The 25,500-nt window shown below is 55.5% G+C and overlaps 1 protein-coding gene across 2 annotated transcripts; it reads right to left on the bottom strand.

Annotated features, from left to right (window-relative positions):
* Positions 1–1,205: 1,205 nt before the first annotated feature.
* On the bottom strand, positions 1,206–22,238 carry ITGA5 (integrin subunit alpha 5). Of its 2 annotated transcripts, XM_059936080.1 has the most exons (30): positions 21,738–22,238; positions 15,342–15,472; positions 13,890–14,005; positions 13,634–13,754; positions 13,363–13,424; positions 13,228–13,273; positions 12,837–12,962; positions 12,551–12,595; positions 12,365–12,408; positions 10,490–10,546; positions 10,252–10,304; positions 9,765–9,973; positions 9,288–9,479; positions 9,024–9,069; positions 8,751–8,852; positions 8,499–8,554; positions 8,209–8,363; positions 7,760–7,897; positions 7,561–7,628; positions 7,049–7,199; positions 6,871–6,963; positions 6,646–6,725; positions 6,427–6,507; positions 6,209–6,314; positions 5,525–5,677; positions 4,534–4,620; positions 4,310–4,423; positions 3,608–3,709; positions 2,932–3,054; positions 1,206–2,295 (listed from the first exon to the last, which is right to left on the bottom strand). In XM_059936080.1, the coding sequence occupies exons 1-30, from the start codon at positions 22,103–22,105 to the stop codon at positions 2,212–2,214; spliced, it is 3,309 nt and encodes a 1,102-aa protein (XP_059792063.1). In that variant the 5' UTR covers positions 22,106–22,238; the 3' UTR covers positions 1,206–2,211. The 2 variants fall into 2 exon arrangements, with proteins under 2 accessions (XP_059792063.1, XP_059792064.1); XM_059936081.1 differs by lacking the exons at positions 15,342–15,472; positions 21,738–22,238 and having other exon boundaries at positions 13,634–13,734; positions 13,890–13,989.
* Positions 22,239–25,500: the final 3,262 nt, after the last annotated feature.

The raw sequence follows: 25,500 nt of genomic DNA on the forward strand, positions 1-25,500 counted from the left end.
ACCCATCCCCCGAGAGGGCAAGTATGGGATTTCCTTCCTGGAGAATTCCCAGTGCCTTGTTATGCCACAGCTGTCATCCTTGGAAATACTGCGTGGCTCTTTGCCTCATCAGGTCTCACCCTGCCTGTCAGTCCCTCTTCATTTATGGGTTCTGGGAAGAAGTTCCCAAGTTACGGAATTATCAAGAAGTCATAGATTGGAGCAGGCTTGGCCTCCTAGGAGAGATAATTTTGAGACCACGCGGGTACTGATAGGCAGGAACCTAAGTTAATAAGAATAGCCCTGTTGATGGGGGAAGAAAGGTGAGGAGGACCTCATTTCCTCCCCTCCCCAAATTCCCATGAATTTGTGGCTCTGCTGCCCTCTGGTGGCTGAACTCTGGTTTAGCAGGACATGAACATCTTTGCCTCTAACAATCCCGCTAGCATTTCAGCACTCCTCTCCGTCCTCTTCCTGGATATTAGGACAGTCCTAGAGGAGACAGAGGATCCTGAGGGGTTCCCTCACTCTGATTTCTCTTCAAAGACCTCAAAGCCATGTTGGTTAAGAATGAGGGCTTTCACAGTCAGGAAAGGCTGAATTTGAGTCTGTGACCTTGGGCAAGTTACATAACTTCTCGGGACCTCAATTTCCCCTTGTGTAAATGGGGTTAATTGTACCTACTTCACACATTTAATTTCTATCAAATTAAATGAGATACTGTATGTAAACTATTTAACACTCCCTCTACGCACCAGAATACAATGGGCAATGAAAACAAAACAAAAACCCAACTGGCTTTCTTCTGATTTAGTTCTGTGGCCTTTTCTCGCAGCCCATTTCATTATTCTGATTTAGGAAAGCCCAGGTGAGTCTTCTGGACCATCCTCCCCCACCTTCAACTTGGACCTCTCCCTTTGTATTCTTCCCTAACCCTCAAACCCAAAGAGAAGGGATTCCGCTCCCTTCTCTCCTGGAGGTGTTGGGACCAGATCTGGCGGGGCTGGGTGATAAGCACAGGAGTCAAGCCCTTCTTTCACCCCTTCCATCATCTCTTTCACTTAAGAAAAGGGAACCCCAAAACTAGTTCCACAGTTGCTGAGGGTCATACTCTTGGCTCCCAGTGGAAAGAAGTTGCAAGAAACACGAACATTTCCTACCCACCAAGCGGTCTGGTTCCAGGAAAGTTCTGGAAAGAGTGGGGATAGGACAGATTCCAGCTCTGGTCAGTGGGGGCACCGGGCCGGGTTTATTGCACTTGCAACAGAGTTTAAATAATTCCCAGGTGTCCGGAGCCAAGGTGAGGGGAGGGTTGGGCAGGGAGAGGAGGGGCAGCGTCAGTGCAGCTGGCGGGCCGAACACAGATCCTGCAGGCCGGGGACAGCGGGCTCCCCCTTTCTCCAGGGGACTGGTAGGGCCTGTGTCCGGCCAGTGTTAAGGTTCCAGATCTGTTGCCATCATGGCCCCTTCAGGGTCCTGGGCAATTCCTGACTTCTCCTGAGTCAGAGGTGGATTGGGCCTCCAGGCCCAGGTCTGGAGCAGGCTCAAATGTAGTCCTGGATCTGCCTAGTTAGGTTACCAATGTCTGAGTCTGGGTCCCAGATCAACCCCAGGCCCCAGGTTCGATCTGGCCCTGTTCGAGTTCTGATTCCCCTTGCAGCTGGTTCTGGGCCAGCGTGGATCCTGGTGTGGGATCTGTCCTGAGCGGGGCCTGGGGCACCATCCACGGTTACTGTTCCTTGTTGGCCCACCGGGGTGGGGGCTGTCCAGAGCTGCCATGTCTCGCTCCCCAGGTTCCAGGTTCTTAACTGGGGGCTTCTGGCAGGGCTGAGGACAGATCTTTGCAGGCTGGAGCTGGACAGGAAGTCCTGGTGGCACGTCTGAGCCGGAGAACTGGGATTGGATCCCCCAGTTCTGGTTCCAAGTTGTTTTCAGGAAACTCTCCAAAATGCAAAGGCTGCAGGGAGGCTGGGGCCTCTGTCCCTGGATCTGAGTTCCCCCATCCATGAGGAGGGCATGTGTAAACGAGGGTCCTTCACAGTGCATGGGGGGAGGGGATCCCCAGCTCCGCACCTCCCGGCTCTGGCCCTTCAAGTATGTCTCTGGGCTGGGGAGAGGAGCTTCTCCCTGGCCCTCAGCACCTTCAGGAAGCGCCCAGCCCCCTCCCTGTCAGTAGACTGAGGGTGGGGGGACTGGACCTTCAGGATTGGGAGTCTGGGAGATCGGGAAGAGTCAGGCATCAGAGGTGGCTGGAGGCTTGAGCTGAGCTTTTTCCATGGCGGTGCCGTATGGGAGGGAGCGTTTGAAGAATCCGAGCTAATGAGGGGAAAAGAAGGGAGAGTTGAGTTACTCTGGTTCCCATTTCTCCGCAGATCTTATCCCAAGGGGGGATGAAGATAACTCTAGTGCTTCCAATCTCCCCATCTTGCAAAAGTGGCCCAAATTCAGGCTGTTAAGATTACCTCTCCAAGAGGTCCAGTGGGTTAAGAGGGCTAAGGTTGGGGGTGCTTTGGTGCCATAAAAATGCCCCCAGTTCAGCCAGAGATGGCAAATAGGTTTGAAGTCAAGTTCTAAGTCTCATTGCGTAGTAATGGCTGCCTCTTGAGAAGGATTCTGAGGCTACTTCTAGGGTATGAACCATTAGTGCTGGCTGCCATGGGTTTCTGGAGGAAGTGACAGCACAAATGCCACATACTGGCCACTTGTGAGTAACACTGATTTTGAAAGTATAAATAAACTTATCAGCTTGAGTCAAGAGAACTTTTTCTAAGCTAGGGGCTGTGGAATGAAGGAAAGGATCCTATAGGCCGTGTCCAGATGGGATGCATGTGGCCAGGGAGAGGTGGGGACATGTGGCTGGAGAATTGGTCTGGAGGCAGATGCTTGGGACTGTGCTGCATCAAGGGCAGAACCTGGTGAGAGAGAGGCCAAGTCAGGTAGGGTGTGGCTGACCTTGTAGAGGATATAGATGAGCAGACCTAGGAGCAGGAGGCCAATGAGGACGGCTAGGATAATGATCCACAGTGCGACGCTGTGGCTGCCCTCTGCCTTGATCCACTGCACGGCGGTGGCCACCTGGGGAGCAAGTCGGGAGAGGTCACTGAAAAGCCGTTAGTTCTTCCCACCCTACACTTGGCTCCCACTTGCCACTGGACCTAGACCCACGTTTCCCCTTCCGTCTTGGGCGAACAGAATTCTGATCTTCAAAATTCAAATTCCTAAAATGTACATTATTGTCTCTTACTTTTGGGCTTTCACACCTGCTAATTCCCTCTCCCCAGAGAATATTCCTTTCCTGACTGGTTAGCCTGGTAGATCTTATTTATCCTTCAGGTTTTGCTTAAACATCACTTCTTCCAGGAAGCCTTTCCCGACTCTGCAAGCCTGTGTTCAAGTGTCCTTATGATGTGTTCCCATAAACATGCTGGCACTTGTCACACTGTCTTCTCACTGCCCTGTCCATCTTGCTTATCATTGTATTCCCACGACCTAGCACAGTGCCTGGCACACAGTAGATGCTCAATCAATATTTGTTACCATAATCAGGCCAGCCTCCGTCGCATCCCAGTGCTAGTGCCAGGCCCAGCACTCTATCTTCCTTGGCCCAGACCTCTGGCCCGGGACTCACCTGCAGTTCCTTTCGGGGAAGCTGCCGGGGCAGGATTCGGTAGGGCATCTTCAGGGCTTCATACACAGCTTCACACTGCAGACTAAATGGCTGGTGTTCCCTCTGTGGGTGGTGGAAAGGTGTTCAGGGTGGCCTCTTATGGTATCTAGGAGGTCATTGGGCTCCCCATGGTCTGGCTCTGGTTAGGATCTTTCCCTATTTTGGACTCATTCTCTTCTGAATCTCTCTCTGTGTTCCTTATATGAGGTAATAAATGTGTAACTGAATAGTTATAATAATTAGATGACAGCATGTTCAATAGAAAAAGCCTTGTCTTGGAATCATGAATATGGGTGAAGCACCCAGGATGATGCCTGGCCTATAGGATGCACTCAGTAAATGGCTGCTCTTCACTGTTCCTACATCTGCTTGCCTCTCCGTGATGGATATGTCTTCCGTCTCTGTTTTCTATCATTCTCTGCCACTGGTCTCCCTCCAGCCCTCCCTCCTCTGAATGGGCCAGGAAAGGGAAGCTGTCGGTCCCAGTGTGGCCACTAGGTGGCGCCAAGGATACACAGCCCTGTCCAAACAAGGGTGAGGGAGGGGAGCGCGGCTGCCTGGGTCCCAGTCACCAAAGCGGGTGGCTAGGGCAGTGCGGAAAGCTAGCGTCAGTCCAGGCAGGCCCGAAGGTCGGGGGTCAGGACTGAGGTGAGGCTCCCTCACCTGGAGGAAGGTCTTGGCCCAGACGCGGAAATGCAGTAGCAGACTTCGGCTCTCTTGCCGGTGCAGTGGCCCCAGCTCGCAGCGCAGCCTGAAACACTCGGCCTCCGGGCATTTCTGGGAAGAAAGCGGAGGCTTGAATGCGGCGTTCCGCCCTGCTGGTGGCTCTGAGGATGCAAATAGATACTCAACGCTTCGGCCCAGACCTTATTCCCAGGAGGACTTACCAGGATCTGAGGCCCTGAGGAGGCAGGGCTCCGGCCCGGAGCATCCCGTCTTTGCAGCCGGTGGTGCTGGGAACCCTCGGGATCCAACTGGAAGAGGAAAGGGACCATTAGCTGCCTCTCTCACCTCATTACAGCCTCTAAGTCAGCCTGCATCTGGGGTCCAGAGCAGCTTCGACCTGGTCTTCCATCCACACAACTGACCACCTCCTGTGGCAAGGTACCGACCTCAGCACTGAAATACCGAAACGGGTGAGACTTGATCCTTGGAGTTTACAGGGAGGAGATGTCAATAAATAATTAGGGCCCCGTGCCTGCCTTGGGGCCTTTGCACTGGCTGTCCCCTCTGCTTGGAATGCTCTTTCTCGAGTCTTCACACACAGGTTCACCCTTGTCTTTCATGCCTCAATTCACCTGTTCCCTCCTCAAGAGGTTTTCCCTGATGACTCAAACAGGCTCCCAGCCCTGCCCTGCCCTAGCATTTTAGCACTGCACTCTCAACACTTCTCAATACCTGTTTCTCTCTCTCTCTCTCTTTTTAATTTTTATTGTCTATTACCCTCCACTAAAACATAAACTCCATGAGAGTGGGGACCTTGTGAGTTTTGTTTGGTGCGATCTTTCCTGAGCCTGTAACATGGTTCAGTGCATTGTTGTTTATGTGTAAACGAACTGTAAAACAGGCACTGGGGCCCAGGGGAGCGGCTCTGAGGAAGGCTTTCCAGAGGTGATGGTGCTGAGCTGGGCCCTAGGAGTACGCCAGGGCAAGAAGTCAGGGAAGGACACTTCAGGCAGAAAGACAGAAGTGTAGTACATAAAACAGTCTTTTTCCCTCCCGGGGTCTCAAGGTGTCTGTGGGCCTTCGGACCCCCTTCCAGTGGCCTAAGTCCTAGCTCCGGCACATCCTACTTGGCTCTTCCAGTTTCCCGGCGACCTTCCCCAACCACCCTCGACTTGGTCCCCTCACCCCCAGGCCAGTCTCCAGGCCCCTCACCTCCAGGCCCTGTGGGTTGGGGGGGTGACTGGTGGTGCAGTTGCTGAGTCCTGTGACCCGGGTCACGTAGAGGAGCTGCTGACCTTCCAGAGCCTGGGGACAGCTGAGCTCCAGCACGCCCCGGCTAATGGAGCTGGGGCCCAGGTTGATGAGCTGGGGAGAGGAGGGCACAGTGATCGTGGGAAGGGAGGGAGTGATTCTGCCCTGTTGAAACCCAGGTCCTGGTGGCCCGCTCTTCCCTGCTGCGAGTCTCCCATCTCAGGAGTGAGGGAGGAAATCAATGGGCAGAGGCGAAATCCTCTCCAGCCAACCCTCCTGGAGGAGGTGGCTCCATCCTCCCCCCCCCCCATTTTTTTTCTTTTTTTGCGGGAACTTAGTTCCCCAACTAGGGATTGAACCCGTGCCCCCTGCAGTGGAAGCGCGGAGTCCTAACCACTGGACCGCCAGGGAAGTCCCCATCCTTCCCTTCTAAGTTGCTCAACTGGCCAGTCTCTCACACTGATCCTGCCCAGGCCTTTACCTCTCACTCCCCACTCCCCCTCTCTTCCTCTCAATCCCTCAGGCTGGTCCCAGCCATCTGTCGCTCATACAGTTCCTCCTTCCCTGTCATTCATTCTAGTCCGGCCTTCCACTCCCAGTAGCCCACCTGGGGACCAGGGCCTCCCTGCCTCTGTCCCTCCTCACCTCATAGACGTGGTGGACAGCAGGGCCCACGTCCCCCTCTTCCTGCGGCTGGTCTCGGGGATGCCAGTCGCTCACCGGGAATAGCACTGCCTCGGGCTTGGAGACACTAAAGAGGAGGGTGGTTTAGAGGACAGCGGAAGGTACCCCATCCCATATGCATCCTTTCCTAGAAGTCCATCTTGCCTCCCAGAGAGGCTCCATTTTGCCCGGGCACTGACCCGTTAAGGGAGACCTGGGCCTGAGCTTCCACGGACAGCCGGAAGGAAACCACTTCACTTTGCGAGTTGTTGAGATTCTTGCTGTGGGATGGAGGAGAGACTCAGGTGGTGCTGGAGCCCAGCCAGGAAGAATTTCACCTGCACCAGACTCCGCCCCTGCCCCACCCTGCTCGGCCCCGCCCCCAACTCAGCCTCAGCCTGGCCCCAACCACTCCCTACCTGAGGATCTGGAAGTCAAACTGGATGGTTTTCTTCGTGTCCCTGAGGTGCGGGACTGTGAACCGAAGGCCACCCCAGAGCTGTAGGACAGGGAGGGAGGACAAGGGGGCTGTTAGATTGCGCGTCTGCCAAATCCCAATTGCAGCCCTCCTTCCCTATCCCACAGCTCTGCTCAGGATGGGCCGGTCGCTTTCCCTTGGGTCCTCTCTCCTGTCCCAGACTTACACTGGCTCCCGCCTTCATGGGGTTGCCCAGATCACACACCAGCAGGCGGCTCTGGTTCACAGCAAAGTAGTCACAGCTCAGGCTGGAGAAGTTCTGGAGGTGGGGTGGGTGCAGGTAAGGCTCTGGTGTCCCTCTGGCAGGATCTCCTCCCAAGCCCTGCCTAAGAGTCCCCTCTCACCCCTGGGTGTCTGACGAGTCCTGAGTACTCAGCCTCCGGAGGGGCCGTGACGCGAAGCTCTGCCTCGTAGGCGCCGCCCTCACCCACATTCTGGGCATGGAAAGTGAGGTTCAGAGAGTTCTTGTCGCCCAGGTACACGTGGTTCTGCTCCCTGGAGGGGACACACAGGGTCAGGGACACTGGGGAATTAATCTGCAAACCAAGACAATGGGCCATAACAATAACGATATAATAATAATAGACACCGTTTACTGAGTTCCAACTCTATGGCAGGCACTAGGCTAGATGCTTTATGTAGATTATTTCATTTAATCCTTCCCCAAAGCCAGAGAAATAGATGCTCTTATTCCCACTATACAGATGAGGAAGTTACATAATTTCCCAGGGTCACACAGCCAGCTAATATGTTCCTATTCTACTTTTTCACATGCCAGGTGCTTCCAAGCTCCACATGTTCTCCTAGGAGACCTTGGCATCTGGAACCCCCCAGCTTGACGTCAGCCTTCACTTACCCAAACACTTCCAGCTGTAGGTCTGGCACACAGATATTGTCTTCTCCACAGTCCAGCAAGATCTGAGCCTGGGGAGCAGGGCAGCCTTGAGAGGGGGAGTTGCGACCCCCTCCTAAGCTGTCGGCTCCCCCCTCCAGGGCCCCACCCCTGGCGGCCCAGGCCCCTCTCCTCCCAGCCCGTCTCCCCACCCTGCCCTCACCTTGTCCTCTATGCGGCTCTTGCTCTGGTAGTGTAGGACGGGCCGAAGGCCGTGGCTGTCCACAGGGGCTTGGGGGTCCAGGGAGAAGTTGAGAGCGATGTGAATCGGGGAGAGTTTGTCTCGAAACTCTGACTCGTTCTGGGGCCAGGGGAGAGGGTTCACAAATTCAGGGGACACAGGGGACTTGGTGGCCCTGCTCCTCATCCTCTCACATCTCCCTGTGTCCACTCAGGACCCTCAAGAATTCAGGTGTCCAAACTCGACCATGCTCATTGCTTCAGAGGCAGCCTGGTCCCCAGCTCCTCCAACAGAAGGGCCCCCTTCCCCAGCCCCCCAAAGTCCCAGGCCCTTCACTGGAATCTCCCTGTCTCTTTCCCTTCATGAGGGGCCTCCAGTTCTACGTGGCCACTCTTCCCAGGCCAGTCCATACCCTGCCCTCGGGCCCATACCCTGAGGTAGATCTTCATCTCTCTGCAATCCTCCCGAGCCCCGTTCTGGATGAGCAGGGTCTGGGTCAGGGTGGCCTGTCGGGAGGCCAGGAACAGTGCCCGCCGTGCTCCGCCCTTCTGCTTCTGCCAGTCCAACTGGAGCTCCACCGTGAAGCCTGCAGCCGGGCACGTATGTTAAGGAGCATCTGCCCCTCCCTCCTAATCTATCCAGAGAGATAAGAGGTCCCCAAGTCCCCAGCCCCTCCATCCCCATCCCAGTCCCTGGAAGGTTCAGGCAGTCTCTCCCTCACCGATGGAGTCAGGAACGTGTTTTCCAGAAGCATTGAGGCAGAAGCTGAGATTGATGCTGGGGGAAGACCAAAGGGAAAGCTGGTGTATCCAACTGGAACAGGCATCCTATTCCCTACCTGCCTCCCAGACAGACCCAGACTGGGACAGTCCCATTTGTCCACTTCCAAAGACCTGGTCTCCCTCCCCACTTCCAGGCACAGATGAAGCACCTCCAGACTCCATCCCCACAGTCTCCTGGGCACCGCACTCACCAAGCCACAGGGTTCCCCTCCAAGCTGCAGCTATGCTCCTCTGGGTTGAACATGGCGGGAAAGATGGTGAGGGAGGCACTGGCAGACACGATGGGGCGACCCCTGCCAAGAGTGGATGTGGGGTCAAAGAACTAAGACTCCTCAGGAAACTGGGCACAGGAAGCTGATGCCCAAGCCCCAGGATCCCAGTTTGTACACTTCCCCAAACTCAGCCCTGTTGAGAAATCCCCCAGTTCCCACGTCTCCCAGGCTGCCCCCTGCCCAAGTTCATACCTGTACACCACAGCCTTGTCTACACCAAAGGACCCCACAATCAGATCTGCAAGAAGTCAAGAAACTACCCCTTACAGCAAGCCCCAAATCAGAATCCTTCCCAACCCCTTCTAGTTGCATTGTTCGAGGCCGAAGTGAGGGGACACCGCCATCTGGTGGCATCATCCTAGAACTGCACCCAGGAGCTTAGGAAAGTGCATTAGAGGGGCTGGGGTTCTGTGACCAGGGAATTCTAAGGTGAAAGGGGCCGCTGGCACAACTCACCAGGGTATCCGTTGCCATCCAGGTCTCGGCCTCCTCGAAGGGCGGAGCCAAAGAAGTCCGGCGTGTGGCCAGCTGCCCACAGGGGCAGCAGAACCTGGGAAGGCTTAGAGGCCAGGCCCCCTGGGCCCCCAGGGAATACAAACACCACTCCCTGCTGGTTCTCCCCACCAAAGGCAGCCCCAATGGCTACATCTGCAAGACACACAACACACAGCAGTCAGCAGGCCAGGAATCCAGGAGTTCAAATCTCTACCATCAGACCCCAGGACCCAGGATCCTATTTTCCCCATCTGTCATTCCCAGTATTCTAATCTCTTCAAGCCCCGAGGTCCAGACAGACATTGGGATTAAGATCTACACACCTCCTGGAGAAGTCACTGGGGGTCTTGGGTATCTTATCTGACAGCCATCTCTCCCCAAATCCCCTCTGACTCAGGCCCCCACTCCTCCTCAGCAACTTGAGCCCATGGTGCTTACCATTGTAGCCATCCTGGTCCAGGTCCCCCAGGGGGGTCAGGGAACTGCCGAATCGACCAAACTCATCATGGCCAGTGAGGGTAAGGGTGGGCATGGGCTCCATGCCGGCCGGGCGCTGCAGGTAGATGTAGACCCTGCCCACCTCCTGCGGCCGCCCGTCGGCTGTCCGCTCCATGAGCAGGGGCGCCCCTACCAGCAAGTCGTCCAGCCTGAGGGTAGGGGAAACCCAGCCATCCTGAGACCCTGCCTTGCCACGTCCCCTCCTCAATCCCAGTGCCAGGAAATCCCAGGCATCTTGGATCCTGGGCTCCTTCCCACTCAAGAGAGAGACCTGAGGTCTTCTGGTCTTTGGCTCTCAGCTCTCTCTTTGCCCCTGAGCCTAGGGAATGCAGGCAGGAGGAGGAGAATCCAGAGAAAAACTCTCCTTGCATTTTTCTGTCCCACCCCTACTCCTCGTCCTGTGCTGTGCCCCTTTCCCACTACTCACCCGTCCCCATTGACGTCTGTGGCAGCCACTGCATAGCCAAAGTAGGAGGCCATCTGGGAGGGACAGAAGGGCAGCAGTGGGTCAGAACTAGGGGGTCAATCAACAAGGGCTATGGGGGGAAATCAGGGACTCCAGGGAGCCTGAGAAGTTGGGCTGAGCTTATTGGCTCAGGGCGGGGGCTTGGTTGGCAGAGGGCCAAGCTGGGTTGTGTGTGTGTGTGTGTGGGGGGTGTCCTCACCTGTTCCCCTGAGAAGTTGTAGAGGGACCGGATGTCTGAGCCATTAAGGATGGTGACCTGGGGACGAGGAGATACATCCATTGGTCCCAGACTCCCAGACCATCCCATGGATAGAGGACAAGGATATGCCCAGGATACCCAGGATACCCATCCCAAGGATATGCCCAGGATATACCCAGGTATATGCCCAGGATACCCAGGGGCAGGCATTCCTTGGAGACATAGACCACTTGTCTCCTAATTCCCTCCTTTGCTTTGCCTCACATTCCCATCTCTATATTGGGTAGCTCCATCCCAGGGCGACTTCATTATTTTCCTCCATGTCACTTATCAACTACTACTGACAGATTTCGTACTTATCTGTCTGTTGTGCCTGTCTACCTACTAGAATGTCAGATAAGTGAGGGCAGGAGCTTTGTTTTGTTTTTTGCTTTCTCCCCAGAGCCTAAAGTAGTCCTTGGTGAGCAGTTGACACTCAATAATTATTAGCTGAATGACTGAGGCCTCATCCACCAGCCCTCCCAAATCACAAACACTCACGTCTCCCCCCATATGCGCCCTTAGTGATGGGCCCTTCCGGTCCCCTGAGTCTCTCGACTCCCTGTTCTCTTCCCCAGTCTTGCTGCTGTTCCTCTGGTGTGAGTCCTCCCCCAGGACTGCTGGAGAGCCCCCTGGCCTCCCCCTGCCTCGGGCTCTCCCTTCCCCTCAGCACCCTTCCTCCATGGCAGCGGGACCGATCGCCCTAGAGCCGGTCTAGGAGGGACACGGCTGGCTTGGAAATCCGTGGTGGTTCCCTGAAGCCATGGCCCAGTCTCAGCTTCTTGGCTGGTCCTCTGAGGCCCTGGAGAATCTGGCCCCAACCTATCTGTTTTTGCCCAACCTCTCTTTAGTCTCCTCGTCCCCAATCAGCCCATGCTGAACTGGCCTGAATTTTTTTCCTTTCCTTCTATGCCTTTTCTCATGCTCCCGCCTAGGATGCTCTCTTTCCTCATCTCCACTGATCTTTCATAGGACCTTTTCTGATCCATCCCTGCCCTAGAAAAGAGGTTATTCTTCCCTCTAAACTGCTATATCATCTTAACCACTTTTCTGAAATTTATCCTAGTGCAGAGAGAATGCTGACTTTGGAATAAGACAGGTCTGGTTTTAAATCTCTATCCAGCCACTTACTAACTGGGTGATCTTAAACAACTTACTTGGTCTCTTTGAGCCTCAGCTTTCTCATGTGTAAAATATGAATGGTAATATCTCCCCTGATAAGCTTGTTGCGAAGAATAGAAATCACGAGTGGACAGTGCCCGATGCACTGAGGGGCTCGTGAATAGGAGCTGCACCTTAGATTACAATCACATGTGTGTCTTATCTTACATACTTGATTAGAAGCACCTTACAAGATGGGGTATGATGTCTTATTCATCTTCTTATCTCTTACCTTGCCCTAATAAATGTTGGTAATTGAATGGACTCCTATAGCCTTCTTATCTATATCCTTTTTAAAGCACTCGCCATGGTCTAATAATAACAGCTACAGTTGTACACTGCCTCACAGTTCACTAAGTACTTTCACGTGCATTATCTCACTTCATCCTTACAAGAGCCTTGTGAGGTCAGAACTATTATTATCCCATTATAAAGAGAAGAACGAGGCTCAGAGAGGTTAAGCAGACTCAAGGTTTTTATGGAATGAAATGGGGTAGGAATAAATCACAGATTGGTTCATCCAGAGTGAGTGCCAGAACTCAAACACTGGTCTGACCCAAGAGCCCGTGTTCTGATCCACTCTTTTCACCCTCCCAAACTGCCATGCATGGTTCTTTGTGATTAGCCAGGGGACGGGAGAGCAGAGGAGCGAGGGAGAGTCAGGCTGGGCCTTACGTAACCATAGGTGAGGTTCCCTTTGGGCACGCCAGCAACGAAGTCTGTAGAGGGAAGAGAAAGTTGTAGGCTAAGGGCAGGGAAAGGGGAGTCAGACAAAAATGGTAAGTGTCTCAGTCCCTGTGGCTCCGGGTCCTGGGTCTCCATCTGCCCCCTCCCTTGGCCCCAGCCTGGGGACACACTCACCTTCTGTGTCATCACCACTGAATTCACCTACAGCCACAGAGTATCCTAGGAGACAGGGTGGGCGGATATTAGGATTCCTGCTTTGGGGACCCCTCTGCCCTGGCCCATCCTCAATCCCTTCCCTCCCCTACTGGGCCTTCATAGTCAGCCTGCACATGATACATAGGGCAGGAGGCTGGGGATGCCTGGGTGGGAGAAGGGAGGCGGGGTGGGGGGGTGTGTGTGAGCGAGGACAGGGGCCCCTGATGTTCTCCCCCTGCAGCTCCCACCCCGTTTGCTTGCTCACCCAGGTAGCTGTCATCGTAAATGGAACTGGCCTGGCGAGTCTGCAGCTGCCCCCGAACTGGGTTGATCAGGTACCCGGGGTAATAGGATTCTGCAATCTGCTCCTGGGTGGCGGACAGGATCTGGCCTGGGGAAGGGGATGAGGAGGGGATGGCTGGAGGAGGAGGTGGCAGGGATGGGGGCGCTGGGGGCTAACTGGGTAGGATTTCAGAAGTCTGGTTCAAGGAGGGGAAGCTTGTGGAGGGTGGTGGGAGAGGATGGGTAAGTTTCAGGAAAGGGAGAGGAGAATTGGGACGGGGGCAGAGGAAGGAAGGATGGTGATCTCGGGCTGGGAGAGGGATGAGAGGCCAGGTGCGGGAGACGGACGCAGGGATAGAGGAGGAAGGGCTTACCTTGCCAGAAATAGCTCCCTGGTCCGCCCAGGACCACACGCCCAGTCTGTGGGGGGAAGGAGGTGAGTCCACATCTGGTCCTGATTCCCCTGCATCCAGCACCCACAGCCACTCTCCTCCCAGATCCCCCCTCACCTTGGTGAACTCGGCACTGAAGCCCCCTTGGCAGTAACCCTGCCCTGCTGCCCGGCTGAAATCTGCAAAGGGAGAAGGTGGTGGGAAGGAGCTCCACACAGATGGGTCAGGCAGGAAAGAGCAGAGAGCTTGGGGAAGGAGAGGGGAGAGGGGGCCAGAGAAAGGACCTCTCTGGACCAGACAGTGAGCATCAAGGCTGATGGGGGGTGGGGGACCGTGGGGGATTCACAGAGAAGGCAGACTCAGGGCTCGCGCCCCCCTCTTGCCCTACCTGAGCGGCAGGGCGCATACTCCAGAATCCGGGTGAAGTTGTCTGTGGAGAGGTAGCAGGTGCCCACGGGATCGCTCAGCGGCTCCTTCTCGGTGCGCCAGCTGTAGAGGGGAGCACAGGCCTGGGAGGGCCCAGGAGGAGGGGGTTCCAGGTTTAGTCCAACAGGACCCCTCTTCCCCGCCTCCCCCACTGTGCTCCGCTAACCGCAACCATTGCCCCTCCTGCCCACCACGCCACTCAGCCTGCTGGCCCTCACCAAGATGGAGGAGCCATGGGCTCGCACCGTCGCTCCGAACCACTGCAGGGACTTGTACTCTACAGGCTCCTCTCCCTCGAGGCTGGATGGCGGCGAGGACTCCAGGATCCGAGAGCCTTGGGGAAGTGAGAAAGGGGAGTCATGCCAGCTGCGGGCAGCTGAGCCCTAGAGCAGCCGTGCCCTCAGCCTGGGGGCACCCAAGCACTTGCAAGCCCTGAGCCCATGACTCATGGAAGGGGGAGTGGGGAAGGTCCTTACAGTCTGCTTGTTGTAGCCTGACTCACCTTCCCCTGCACGCGTGCACACAAGCCCATGTGCACACATGTGCACACGCACACACACACACAGAACCTGGGCTTTCTAGAGTTGCACTCCCCTGGTCCGCCTGCCTCCTCACCCAGCTGGGACAAGGATGCTTGTGGTGAGGTGGGGAAGAACGGCTACTTCCTGAGAGGGCTACCCTCTGGCTGCACTTCTCTGTCTGTACCTGGGCCTGTGTCTCTAGCAGCAGGTGTTCTATGTCCTTGACCGTTCTCACATCACTGAATCTCTGCCCCTTGTGTCTGCGTGTGTGCGTGCTGTCTCTCTCCTTCCAAACCCTCTCTGCCTCTATGGGACAGCTTTTTTTATTCCTCTGCTTCTCATCTGTCTTCCAGGTTTAAAAAAAAAATCGGTCAGTTTTGTGCTCTTACACCACCCCTCCCCCACTGTCTCCATCTTTTGATGCTCTCCTCTTTTGTCCCCTCATCCCAGTTTATCTCGAGCCACACTGCTCAAGTTCATGTCCTCGCTCCACCTTTTACTAGCCGTGTGACCTTAGTCAAGTTACTTAACCCATTTCCTCACCTATAAAATGGGGATAATAACACCTCGCGCCATCGTTGAAAGGATTAAGTGCGTTAATATATGTAAAGTGCTTACAACAGTGCCCAGTATATAGCAAGTGCTCTTGAAGCGTTAGCTGTTATTATTGTTTCCAGCCTGTCTCCTTCCATCCCTCTCTGCATCTACTCCGGACCTTAAGCTCCTTGAGGGCGGGGGCTTAATCATGTTTCAATCCCCTGCAGTACCAGCACAGAGCCTGGCACGCATTATCACTTAGTCAGTGCTTAGTTAAATGAATCGAATAGGCTCTGTGACTCTCCCTGTCTTTGTCTGTGTTACTGCCCTGGCCTCCCTGAGTTGTGGGTGATTCAAGGAAAATGAGAGCCACATGTTTCTGAATCATGCCCGCCCTCCTTGGGCTGGGCTGGATTGGGAACGTGGTGTGAGTGCCACGGGGAGCCGCTGCACCGCTGCACGGAGCTGGAGCCCCAGAGCCTCAGAGCACGTGGCCCTGGAACTGGTCAGGCTCCGCCTCTCGCTCCAGACCCCGCCCGGGCCCCGCCCCCTAGCCTCAGCCCCACCCCTTAGTCCCTCCCTGAACCTCCCCGACCTACGAAGGGGGTTTACCTTTGCTGTCAAATTCAATGGGGGTGCACTGTGCCGGGCTGGTGCCCCAGGGACAGAGGTAGACGGCACCGCCCTGCAGCACTCCCGGCTGGCTGGTGTTAGCCTTGGGCGCTCCCACCAGCACGCTGACCCTGCGGAGGGGAAAGGAGAGGCAGCTCAGGGGGGGCTCCTAGCTCTTCTCCAGTCTCCCCAGGCGGGAAGGACCCAGGCCTCTGGGCCAGGGTCTGGGTGGGCGTGGCACAGATGCCCCCCAGGTTGTATTTATATCTCAGAAGATGCCACGGATGCCAGAGGCACAGGCCGGAGTCAGGCGGTCCCCATGTGCCGCTGTCACTAACACAGCCTCTCCCGCCTCCCCCCACTCTCTCCCCTCCTACCTTCCCCTGTCATTAGAAGGAGGAACCAGAGTCAGTTCTGGGAAGAGGCCGGGGCCAGAGCTTCTCTATCTCCCCTATGGACCTGCCAAGACTGGAGGTGCAGCCCCTAGAACCCCAGGGTCCTCTTACCTAGCCTATACCCTCTCCTCCCAAGCCAAAGCCCTTCTCTGGGCAAAACCCAGGCGTCCAGCTGCCCAGCTGCCCAGCCCTGGGGCGTGTAGGAGGAAAATGTGAGTCTTGGAAACCAGGCAGTAGAAGTGGAGAGAGGAGCTGGAGAATGGTGAAAGCAGATTGTTCCCTGGGGCCTGGGCCTGGACCTGCCCTCACCCTGGGCTCTGGTGGGACCTCCCCAGCCTGGCTGGGTCTCTGTCTCAGCCTCTGAACCCCTTTCCCATACACCATTGCTCGGAGTCTGAATTCAGATCCTGCTCTACTGGGTCTTAGTTTTGGACACAGTGCCTCGTTCCCCCTGAGACGACGAGGAGAAGGTTGCCTTTGCTGGGGGTCCTATGTAATGGGGTGGTGACAGCTAAGGTCCTGGACAATTTTCCTGCCTCTGGCTCTGCCTCTGTCATTCCTGGGTCCCTTGCCTCCAAGACCTCTGCGCAGCTGTCAGCCTTCTGGGCTTTCTCCTCCAGAGTCTCCCATGAGGACTGCATCTGGCAGCCGGGGCAACCGAACCAGTGTCCCTGCCAGCCGCCAGCCTTGGCCTCTGCTCACCTCCCATATCTGACTCTGGCACTGCTTCTCCATCTGTCCCTCTGCCCCTATGACTGCTTGCTCTCTGGGTTTTGGTTTTAGGGACCTCTCTCTCTCTCTCTCTCTCTCTCTCTCTCTGATCTCAGATCTTGGGCTTCTCTATCTCTGTTGGTTTCTGGCCCCTTTCAGCTTTCAGCACTCCCAACACCCACCCTTTTCCCGATATTTGGATCCCTTCATTAGCCTTTCTTACCAGGAGTCCCCAGGTCGGGGATTATGGTAGAGGTCACAAAAGCGGGGGTGTGTGTGACGGGATGGGAGACAGGGCGGGTGACAAGAGATACATCGAGTAGGGGAGGGGTGAGGGGGGTGGTCCAAGAGGAATAGGAATGGGAACACCAGAGGGAGCAGCTCCAAGGGACTGAAGCAGAGTGAGGGTGGTCTAGCAGGGCCAGAGGATGAGGATGGGAGAAGAAAGGGTCAAGACGGATAGAGGGGAGGCCTGGAGTGAGAGTTCCTGGAGTGATGGGGGGTGGGGTGCCAGCCTCGGTTACCCTGGGGACAGGAAATGTTTACTGCCTGTGGCTTCCTGTCTGTTTCCAACCTCTCACTTCGCCGTTTGTCTCCCACCCGCCCGCCTGCTGGGCCCCACCCCTCTCACTCAGGCAGTACATTCAGTAGGGGGGTGGGAGCTGGCTACTCGGAGGCACAGTGACCTGGTTGGCTGCCAGGCCTAGTAGGTGAGGTTGGTGGTGGGGAGAGATTGCATTGCCCCAGGGCGGGGGGAGGAGAGAGGGGTGCAACCCTCTGTAGCAGAGGCAGCCGCAGAAAACAGCAGTGGTACAGGGGTTCTGGGTCAGGCACTAGCTCAGTGTGGACTTGGGAATACCCTCTCCCTCTTCCTCTGGGTGAAGAGGTTGAACAGGTTATCTCAAAGTCTTCCGGAGCTCCGATACTCTTCCAGGAGGGCATAGGGGCTTGGCCAAGGGACCCTGCTCCCACCCCCAATTTTCCCACCACTCCGTGGCGGGGAGCTGAGCCTGAGTGCTCCTGGAATGGCCTGAGGAAGAAGCTTGGAGTCTGGCAGGGCGGGAAGGTGAGAGAGAGGCCTTACAAGGCTTAGAAAGTCCACAAACTTGTGGGCCAGGGGCATATGCTGTGGCTGCGTGAAGGTTCAGGAGATCTGGGGTACAGGCAAGGGACACAGATTCCGACCCAGACTTGCCCCGTGCCGCCCATGGCTTATACCTGAGGATGCAGTGGCCCTTCCTTCCCAGCTCCTCCAAGTCAGTCCAGTAAATAGTGCCCTCCCCCATGTGCCAAGAGAGGCGCCCAGTGTCAGGGGTGGCACGTCACATAGCTTATCCTTATTCTCCCACTCCTAGTTCCTGCTTCCTAAATCCTGCAGCAGTTGGGTCCTACTAGGGGTCCAAGAAGGTAACAATGGAGGGTCCTTGGGCTCTTTTCAATATTTCGGAGAGCCTAACGGAAATCATGCGTTTACCTGATAAGGCAGCCCAGGCTAATTAAAACCTCAAGTGTATTTGCTTTGGGCCGGAATTATACCAACTCCTGTGGGGAACCTAGTTATCTCACGTGGTCAGAAGCTCTGATTGGCAGCTACAAATGTCTTCTTGTTCTAATTTTTGGTTGATAAAAAAAAAAACAGGAAAAAGGAATTAATTATTCCTTCCTAAATGCAGCTTGGCAGATAAACTCTTCCAAAATATAGAGACCAAGGGAAGAAATAATTGCCATAATTTATTTTGAAGCCTCAGAACGCTGATGTTCTAGAGCTGCTTCTTGGAGACACAGGCTGCCTCAGCACCATGGTTTGAAGACTTTCTTGTAGATGCCTCAGGGCTGCCACACGGAGTAAGCAGAGGCCAGTTTGGTCCTGACACTCCTCTCCATCTTCTTTCAGAGCAACCTCTTTTCTCTGTTTTATATAGAATGCCCTGGTAAGATATCATTTGAATTGAAAGAAAGAAAGGAAGGAAGGAAGGAAGGAAGAAGGAAAGGAAGGAAGAAAGAAAGGAAGAAGGGAAGGAAGAAAATAAAAAACGGTAACAAAAAATACTGCTGACCTAGTCCCATGTCCTCATTGTACAGATGGGGAAACTAAGTCCCAAAGAAATTAAGTCACATGTCCTGGGTCACTCAGAATCCTTCTCAACCTAAGAACCAGAAGCCAGGAATCCCGATACCTAGGCCACTGTTCTGGTCTACCCCGTTGCCAATTTGTTCCCTCCTCTCCTTGCCACTATCTCCCCAGCCAGGCTTCTGATTAACCAAGTTCCTGTTCAATACATGGTTACTGTTTGACTCTGTTGGCCTGACAAGGTCGGGGGTGGAGAGTAGCAAGTGGACCGGACCCAGCTCCTGCAGGTTCTACGGCAGCCCTGGGCAGGCCAGAGGAGACACCTGGTTCTGGGTCCCCCAGTGTAGTCTCGAGGGAAATGCCTGGCTGTCTGGGAAGGAAGAGTTGCCTCCACTTGTGGCAGCTCCACAAGGGGAAGGAGCTGGGCTAAGGCTGGTGTACCTTTCAAGCGCATGTCTTGGGTCAAGTCACCTCCCCTCTCCAAGACTTGAATTCTCTACACATAAAATGATGGGTTGCCCTTGAATGGTCCCTAAACAAACTTCTAGTTCTAAACTTCTATGATTCCTGAAGCTTCAGTTCATATACACGCATAAAATGGGAGCAATAATGCTTCGTCTGTCTAAGGCAAGGATTTTTGTAATGATCCAACAGAAGAATTGATATGAAAGTGCTAAGGAATGTGAGGCACTATTATTACTATCACTGCCATAAGCAAATATTAAAAGCAAGTAAGAAATAGTGAAAATCTTAGACAAAGAACTAGGTGGTGTCCAGGGAAGAGAGAACCAGAAACAGAAAATAGCTACCTCATAAAGGTCACGCCTCCATGTATTCATCACCCTCCAAGGACCAGGTGCTTTATATATATATTGTCTCGTTTAGTCCTCAGAACAACCTTATAAGTTAGGTGTCTGATTTTCATGAGAAGACCAGGCTCCAGGATTTAAGTCTTAAGTAACTCAGCCCAGGTCACACAAAGAACAAGTAAGTGGTGGGGCCAGGACGCACACCCAGCTTGGCCTGACTTAAAGCCTGCCCCTTTCCTACCGTGTAACCTCTCTAGTGCTTACCCTGCCCTCTGATGCTGTTTCAGTTTCCACAGTGAGAGGTGATGAAGGGGGGCCAAGAACACTGAGGCCCTCCCTCTCCAGCAAAGGCCCCAGGTGAGGGGCTGTGTTTGTCCCCCGCAGGTAGGAGGGGTTGAAGTCCCAGCTCTGGTGGGGAGGGAGGTCACTGGGGAGGTGGAATGTTCCGAGTCCTATTCTAAGAGTGCTTTGTAGAGAGAAAATGAGAGGGGGAGGTGCGCAAGCTGGACACCTGGGTTCTCTTGGGAGAAGAGATGAGCAGAAGGGGAGGGGGAGGGGATGAGACTGCTAGGTCCTGCTTTAGAAAAGGGCTTTTGGGACTTTAGGATCAGGCCAGGGGCCAGACAGATACCTAGGGAACCAACTGGGAGTGTGTGAAAGTCCAGATGTTTCGGAGGAGTGTTTTAAAAGGGAGATGACACTCTTGTTGGGGGGGAGTAGGGGTGGGATAAGAGGAAGGTTAAGAGCCAGATAACTGGATACCCTATTGTGGGGGAGGATCCCCTCCCCTCCCTCCCTCCCCCTTCTCTACCCCGTTAGGTTTGTGGTAAGCAGTCGCAAGGGGCCTGGGGGAGGCCGGGCCTGGCAGAAGCTCCAGGCCAGGGTGATGCAATGGGGTTTGGGCAGGAGGCCAGGGGGGTGGGGTGGGGGCTGGGTGGGGACCTTGAATAGCCCAGAACCAACAGCTGGGGCCTAACCATCCTCCAGACAAAGGAGAAATCTGCCCCATACCCCAAGTGAATTACCTAGATTAACCCCTTTTCTCCAGAAACTAAAGGAAATGAGTAGAGATCAGTTAACTGTGTCGTGTGTAGGGACAGCCCACCTCTGACAGAGGTCCGATCAAAGCTGGAGACTAGGGGTTGTTGTGCTGGTGGCGATGGTGGGGAGCAGTGGCAATCTCAGAGCCCAGAGGTGTAGAAAGAGGATTCTTCCAGACATCGTGGAGTCAGGCATCTGGCACCTGGGAGTCTCCGTCCCACCCCAGGAGCAGCTTCCTTCCCCTCTTACTCCCCCCATCACATTTAAACAAACACCCTTGTTCTAATGTTGCCTAGCTCGTTTCCCCAAGCCCGTGGGCTCCCCATTTTCCTGGCACACAGGGTCCGCTCTGCTTGTCACCCTGCTGAGCTGGGAATGGGGATCCTCCTTTGAGACTTCCCCGGTCTCTGAGGTCCTGTGTTCTGACGCTCTTGGGCCCTGCGAGCCCGCGTCTCCCCAGCTTCCGACCCCGACCCCAGAAGTCCCGGTCTCAGTTCAGCTCTAGCCGACAAGCTACAGGAAATCAGTTTTTCTCTTCCTCCCAAGAGCTAGAGGAAGAGGGAAACCGCCCACCCCCCTTCACGGGCGCACACACACCCCTCCCGACACATCCGAGCCCCCGCCCTTGGCTGAGCCAGCCCCCAGCCCCGGCGCCCCCCAGGACCAGGGTCCCGGGACTCTCCCCAACTTCCCGGATCCCCTCTTCTGAACAGAGATTGGGGGTGGCGGGCGGAGTAGGAGACCGAGGAGAAAGGGGAGGGAGCCGCCGTCCCCCTCCCGAGTCTTTCCCAGTCTGAGGTGAGGGGGGAGGGGAGGATGAGGCTGGCCCCCATTTAACCTCCGGACCCCTTCAGCCTCCGACTCCCTTCTTACTACACACAGCTCATTCTGCTTCGACCCGTTCTCTCTCCGCACAATGGCCCTCAGGGGTCCCGGGGTTCCCCAGTGCTCCAAAAAGCCCACCCTGGCCTCCGCGCCCCCTCTCCGTCCCCATCCGCCTCCGGTCCCGGCAGCTCTCGGATCTCAACCAGAGACCCTCTGCTCTCCATTCCCGCGCCCTCCTCTCTCTTGGCCCCAAGACCCCGGCCCAGACTTCTCCAGCTTGCAGCTTCGTGTCCTCTCCCCACCCCACACGTCTTCCTGCTGATCGCTCTCAAACTCCTGGCCACCCTCCACGCCGGCCACTGTCCCCTCCCTACTCCAGCGCGGGCCCCCAACTCCGGCGAGGGCCCCCAACTCCAACCCTAGTCCTTCCAAACTCCGCCTCCCAAACTCAAGTCTTGGTCCCCTCCAGACTCCAGCCGCGCCCCCTGTCTCCAGGCGCGCACCCCCGACCCGCCAGCCCGCCGCCAACCCTCCTCAAACTCACCCGTCTGTCCCCGGCCGGTAAAACTCCACCGAGAAGCCGAAGAAGGAGCCCGGGGGCCCAGAGAGCACTGCTGGGGCCTCCGCGTCTAAGTTGAAGCCCCCGACCCTGGGCGGCGGCGGCAGCAGCAGCAGCAGCAGCAGCGGCAGCAGCCGGGATCGGCGCCGGGGGCCCCAGCGCAGCTGCACGGCGAGGAGAGGGGACCCTGGCGTCCGGCTCCCCATAGCACCCGCTCTTCCCTGTCCTGGGGCCACCGACCCGGAGCCGCTTCCTAAACCTCCCAGAGGCGAATGACTCAACGCGGGGCGGAGTTTGCCAAACTCCCGGCTGAGCCCTCCCCCCGCCTGCCGGGGGGGCGGGCGGGGGGGCATTCCTGGGTCCCTGGAACGCTGAGCCCGCGCCCCCCACCCCGAAGGGGCGTGGGGGGGGACGCACCTCTCCACTTCCCTCACCCCAGCCCCAGCTGGAGGCCGGTTGTCTGGACTGGGTCAGACTGGGCTGGTTTGGGCTCTTCCCCCTCCTTCTCTCTGCTTCCCCCTACTTCCTCCCGCCTCCTTTCCAGATGTACAACGTAAACGCTCGGAAAAGGAGTCGGAAAAAGGGAGCGGAGAATTTCCTAATGAGGAAAGGAATCACCTCCGGAGGGCGGAGGGAGTCTGAATATGTGTGTGGGGTCTCCCTCACCAATTCAGGGAGGAGGCTTTGGGGTCTAAAGGCAGAGGAGACACCTCTGGCATCTGGCCAACTGGGATTCCCCCTCGCCTTCCGGGGCCATGGGGTGCCTGGGTTCCAGCCAGCTGGATTTGGGACTCAGGAGTTGAGGTACAGAGTGCTCCCAGTCAGCCTAATCCGATGGAGGACCGGCACCGGCTCTCCGCTCCCTGCCCCCTCCCCCCAACCAAGTTGCTAGAATTGAAAACCCGGGAGTCCAGAAATTTGGGGTTACTTCACCAGGAGGATTCCGGTCCAGGCCTCCCCCTTTCTTGGTTGTAGGATATGGAAACCTCTGGTGAGTCCCGTCCTAGAATCTGGCAGTTGACCAAGAGCCTGGTAGTTGGGGGGAAAGGGTTGCTTTGGCCCCTCAGTGTCTTCTTGATCAAACTGGCCTGATTCCTACAAACCTGGAGAATTGTAGGATGGGGTGGGGTGGTGTCTTGCAAAGGGGCCCAACCTTTAGCTTCTATTGTCTTTAGGCTCTGGGAGCTGGAACCCAGGACCCCACTCTCCCAAGATGCCCTGTGAATGTAGGGGAAGGGACTGTAGCAGGAGAAGGCAGTGACCCCCTGCCCATCCCTTCCCCCAGCCCTGGCTCTGTGTGATGAGATCACCTTTCAGGATTCTAGTCTTTATCTTAGTCTGGGGGAGGGGGACCAAGGGGCCTAGGTTCTCTCCTAACCTCCTCTCCTTTCCAGCCCTCTTCCTGTCTTTTTCCTCCAGGACTCCTCCCCTTCCAGAATAATAATCCCCCGAATCAGAACCCTGCCCCTTCTCTTCTCCAGTCCCCTGCCCCACTCTGGCTTGGGGGACTCAGAATCAATGCTTTTTCCTTCGCCACGAGTCTCCTCCTCATTCTACTACTCTACTTCCTGTCCCAAATCACCCAGCTGTTTTTTTAAAAGCCCCTCTCCAGAGCCAGCTGCAGCCCAAGGGAGAAGGCAGCTGGTCAGACTGTGGAGTGATGCTGGCTCCCATCCCACTCTTACATCTGCAGGTCCTGACCCCCTCTTAGGCGAGGAACCCAAAGAATCTCTGGGTCAGGATCTTAAGCACAGCACTGCCGTGAAGGTAACCTCTAGGTGAAAACTACTCAAGCCAAGGGCTGAGACCCTCTCTGGGAGGAAAGAGGTTGAGGGCTGACTGCTGTATAACCCAGCAGAGCATGTGTGTGTGAACCCAAATCTCTCCTTTTTCAGCCCAGGCACAAGCTCTTTAGATTTTCCCAGGATTTGGGAGCTTGGGGTGGGGGTGGGGAGGGATACAGGGAGGGAGGTGTGTGATTCAGCTCCTCCCAGGAGCCTTGGTGAGGGACAGGGGACATAGTGTCCTGCCCCAGTTCTCCTCCCCACTCCACCCCCACCCCCGTGCTTGGCCAAGTCAAACAGGCCCCCTCCCTGTCCATTCCCTGCTCCTGTTTACACCGGGAGCCCCTTAGTCATTCTCTGGCTGGCTTTTCTACTCCCCCCAATATCCCTCCTCTCTTGGCTCTCTGTGCCCTTATAAGTCCTCTCCCAGTGGCCCCAACACCTCCTGCCTTCCGTCTCACCATGCCTGCCTCTGCCTGGCCCTCCCTTCCTCTGCTCTGGGCCAGGCCTACGCTTGGGGTTCCCTCCTAGTTGGAGCTGCTTCAGGCAGCCCTCCAGGTCTGGAAGCTGGCCTAGAAAGGTCAGCCAGGAGGGGGTTCCTAGGGATCATCAGCCCAACCCTCTCCTTCAGAAGAGGAAATGGGTGTAGAGAGGTGAATTGACTTGTCCAAGGTCACATGGCTGCCAGTTAGTGGTGAGTCTGGAACCTAAGTGTTTTGACTCTAAACCCAATACTCTCTCCTCTCAGCCCACTGCCCACTAAATGCTCTGTCTCCTGTCAGCTTTTTCTCTGTGTATCTCTCAGCTTGTCTCTGGCCAGTCTGTGTGTCTCCAAGTGTCTCTGTTTTCTCTCTCGGCTCTGACCTCTCTGCTACCCTCTGTCCCTTCATTGCTCAGTAAGAATGATTTGCTGTGATGACTGATTATTATTAATCACGGTCTGCTTGACAGAGGGGCAGAAGGGGTGAAGGGCAAGGGCAGGACACTCACCAGACTCCTGCTGTCACCAGCCTGCCTGCCCTGAAGGCTGGAGCTTAGAACTAGGAGACTGAATTTCCTCAGAGGAGTTCAGGGTAGAGGTGCAAGTTTTAAAGCCAGGAGCCACGCTGAGTGTCAGTGGCGTGGGAGAGGGGTGAGGAATATTAATAATAGTTTATTTAGCATATGCTATATACCTGGCCTTGGGCTTGACCATTAACCTGCCTTTATCCCATTTCATCTTCTGAATATCTCCAGCACTGCAGGTATTATGATTCTCATTTTACTGTCAGGAAACTGAGGTCCAGAGAGTGAAGTGACTAAGACAAGATCAGCAGAAAGAAAGGGGCAGAGGTAGAATCCAAATTTCCTCCCAACTGATCCCAAAGTCCTTGCTTTTCCCACTGCACTGTTAGTTTAGTCCTCTAAACTGGGCTGGGTTTCTACAGGGGGAAGATTCTGGAGCAGAGATATTTAACATAGGACCATTGTTCCTAGGGTGGGGGTGGGGAAGATTGGGTGCACAATTCATTAATCCTCGGAAACAGGATGGAAGTGTGTGCGTGTGTGTGTGTGTGTGTGTGTGTGACTTCTCTGGGGTTGCTTCTTCCAGATTCTCAAAAGCCTGGAAATTCTGAGAGCACTGAGGCTGGATATCCTGTTTTCGGGGAATAGACTTGAGCCTTGTGGGGCCTGTAAGAAGCCTGGTGGGGTGGCATAGGCTGGGTGAGGTCTTCCTGAAATAAAACTTCCCAACTGGTGTGTGTTAACACACACAGATGGGCTGTAGGTGTGCTGAGGCAGGTATCAATCCCCTCAACCCTCGCAGCCTGGTAAGACCTGGGAGCACCAGAGACCCCAGGCTAGTGGCTTCTGGCCAGAGCGACTTCTCTCACTACCTCTGGGGATGGTCCAAATCTAATGTTCTCAATGTGATATAAAAAAGAGTGGGAAGGGCTTCCCTGGTGGCGCAGTGGTTGAGAATC

The sequence above is a fragment of the Balaenoptera ricei genome, chromosome 10, assembly GCF_028023285.1.
Source record: "Balaenoptera ricei isolate mBalRic1 chromosome 10, mBalRic1.hap2, whole genome shotgun sequence".
NCBI classification, from domain to species: domain Eukaryota; kingdom Metazoa; phylum Chordata; class Mammalia; order Artiodactyla; family Balaenopteridae; genus Balaenoptera; species Balaenoptera ricei.

Excerpts from the sequence above, each read along its gene's own strand:
- ITGA5 (XM_059936080.1), bottom strand. The coding sequence starts at position 22,105 with ATGCCCCCCCGCCCGCCCCCCCGGCAGGCGGGGGGAGGGCTCAGCCGG. Across the intron at positions 12,963-13,227 it reads AGGGAGCTATTTCTGGCAAG|GCCAGATCCTGTCCGCCACC; the intron begins GTAAGCCCTTCC and ends CCCCTTCCCCAG. Across the intron at positions 7,200-7,560 it reads CTACAGCTGGAAGTGTTTGG|GGAGCAGAACCACGTGTACC; the intron begins GTAAGTGAAGGC and ends TGTCCCCTCCAG.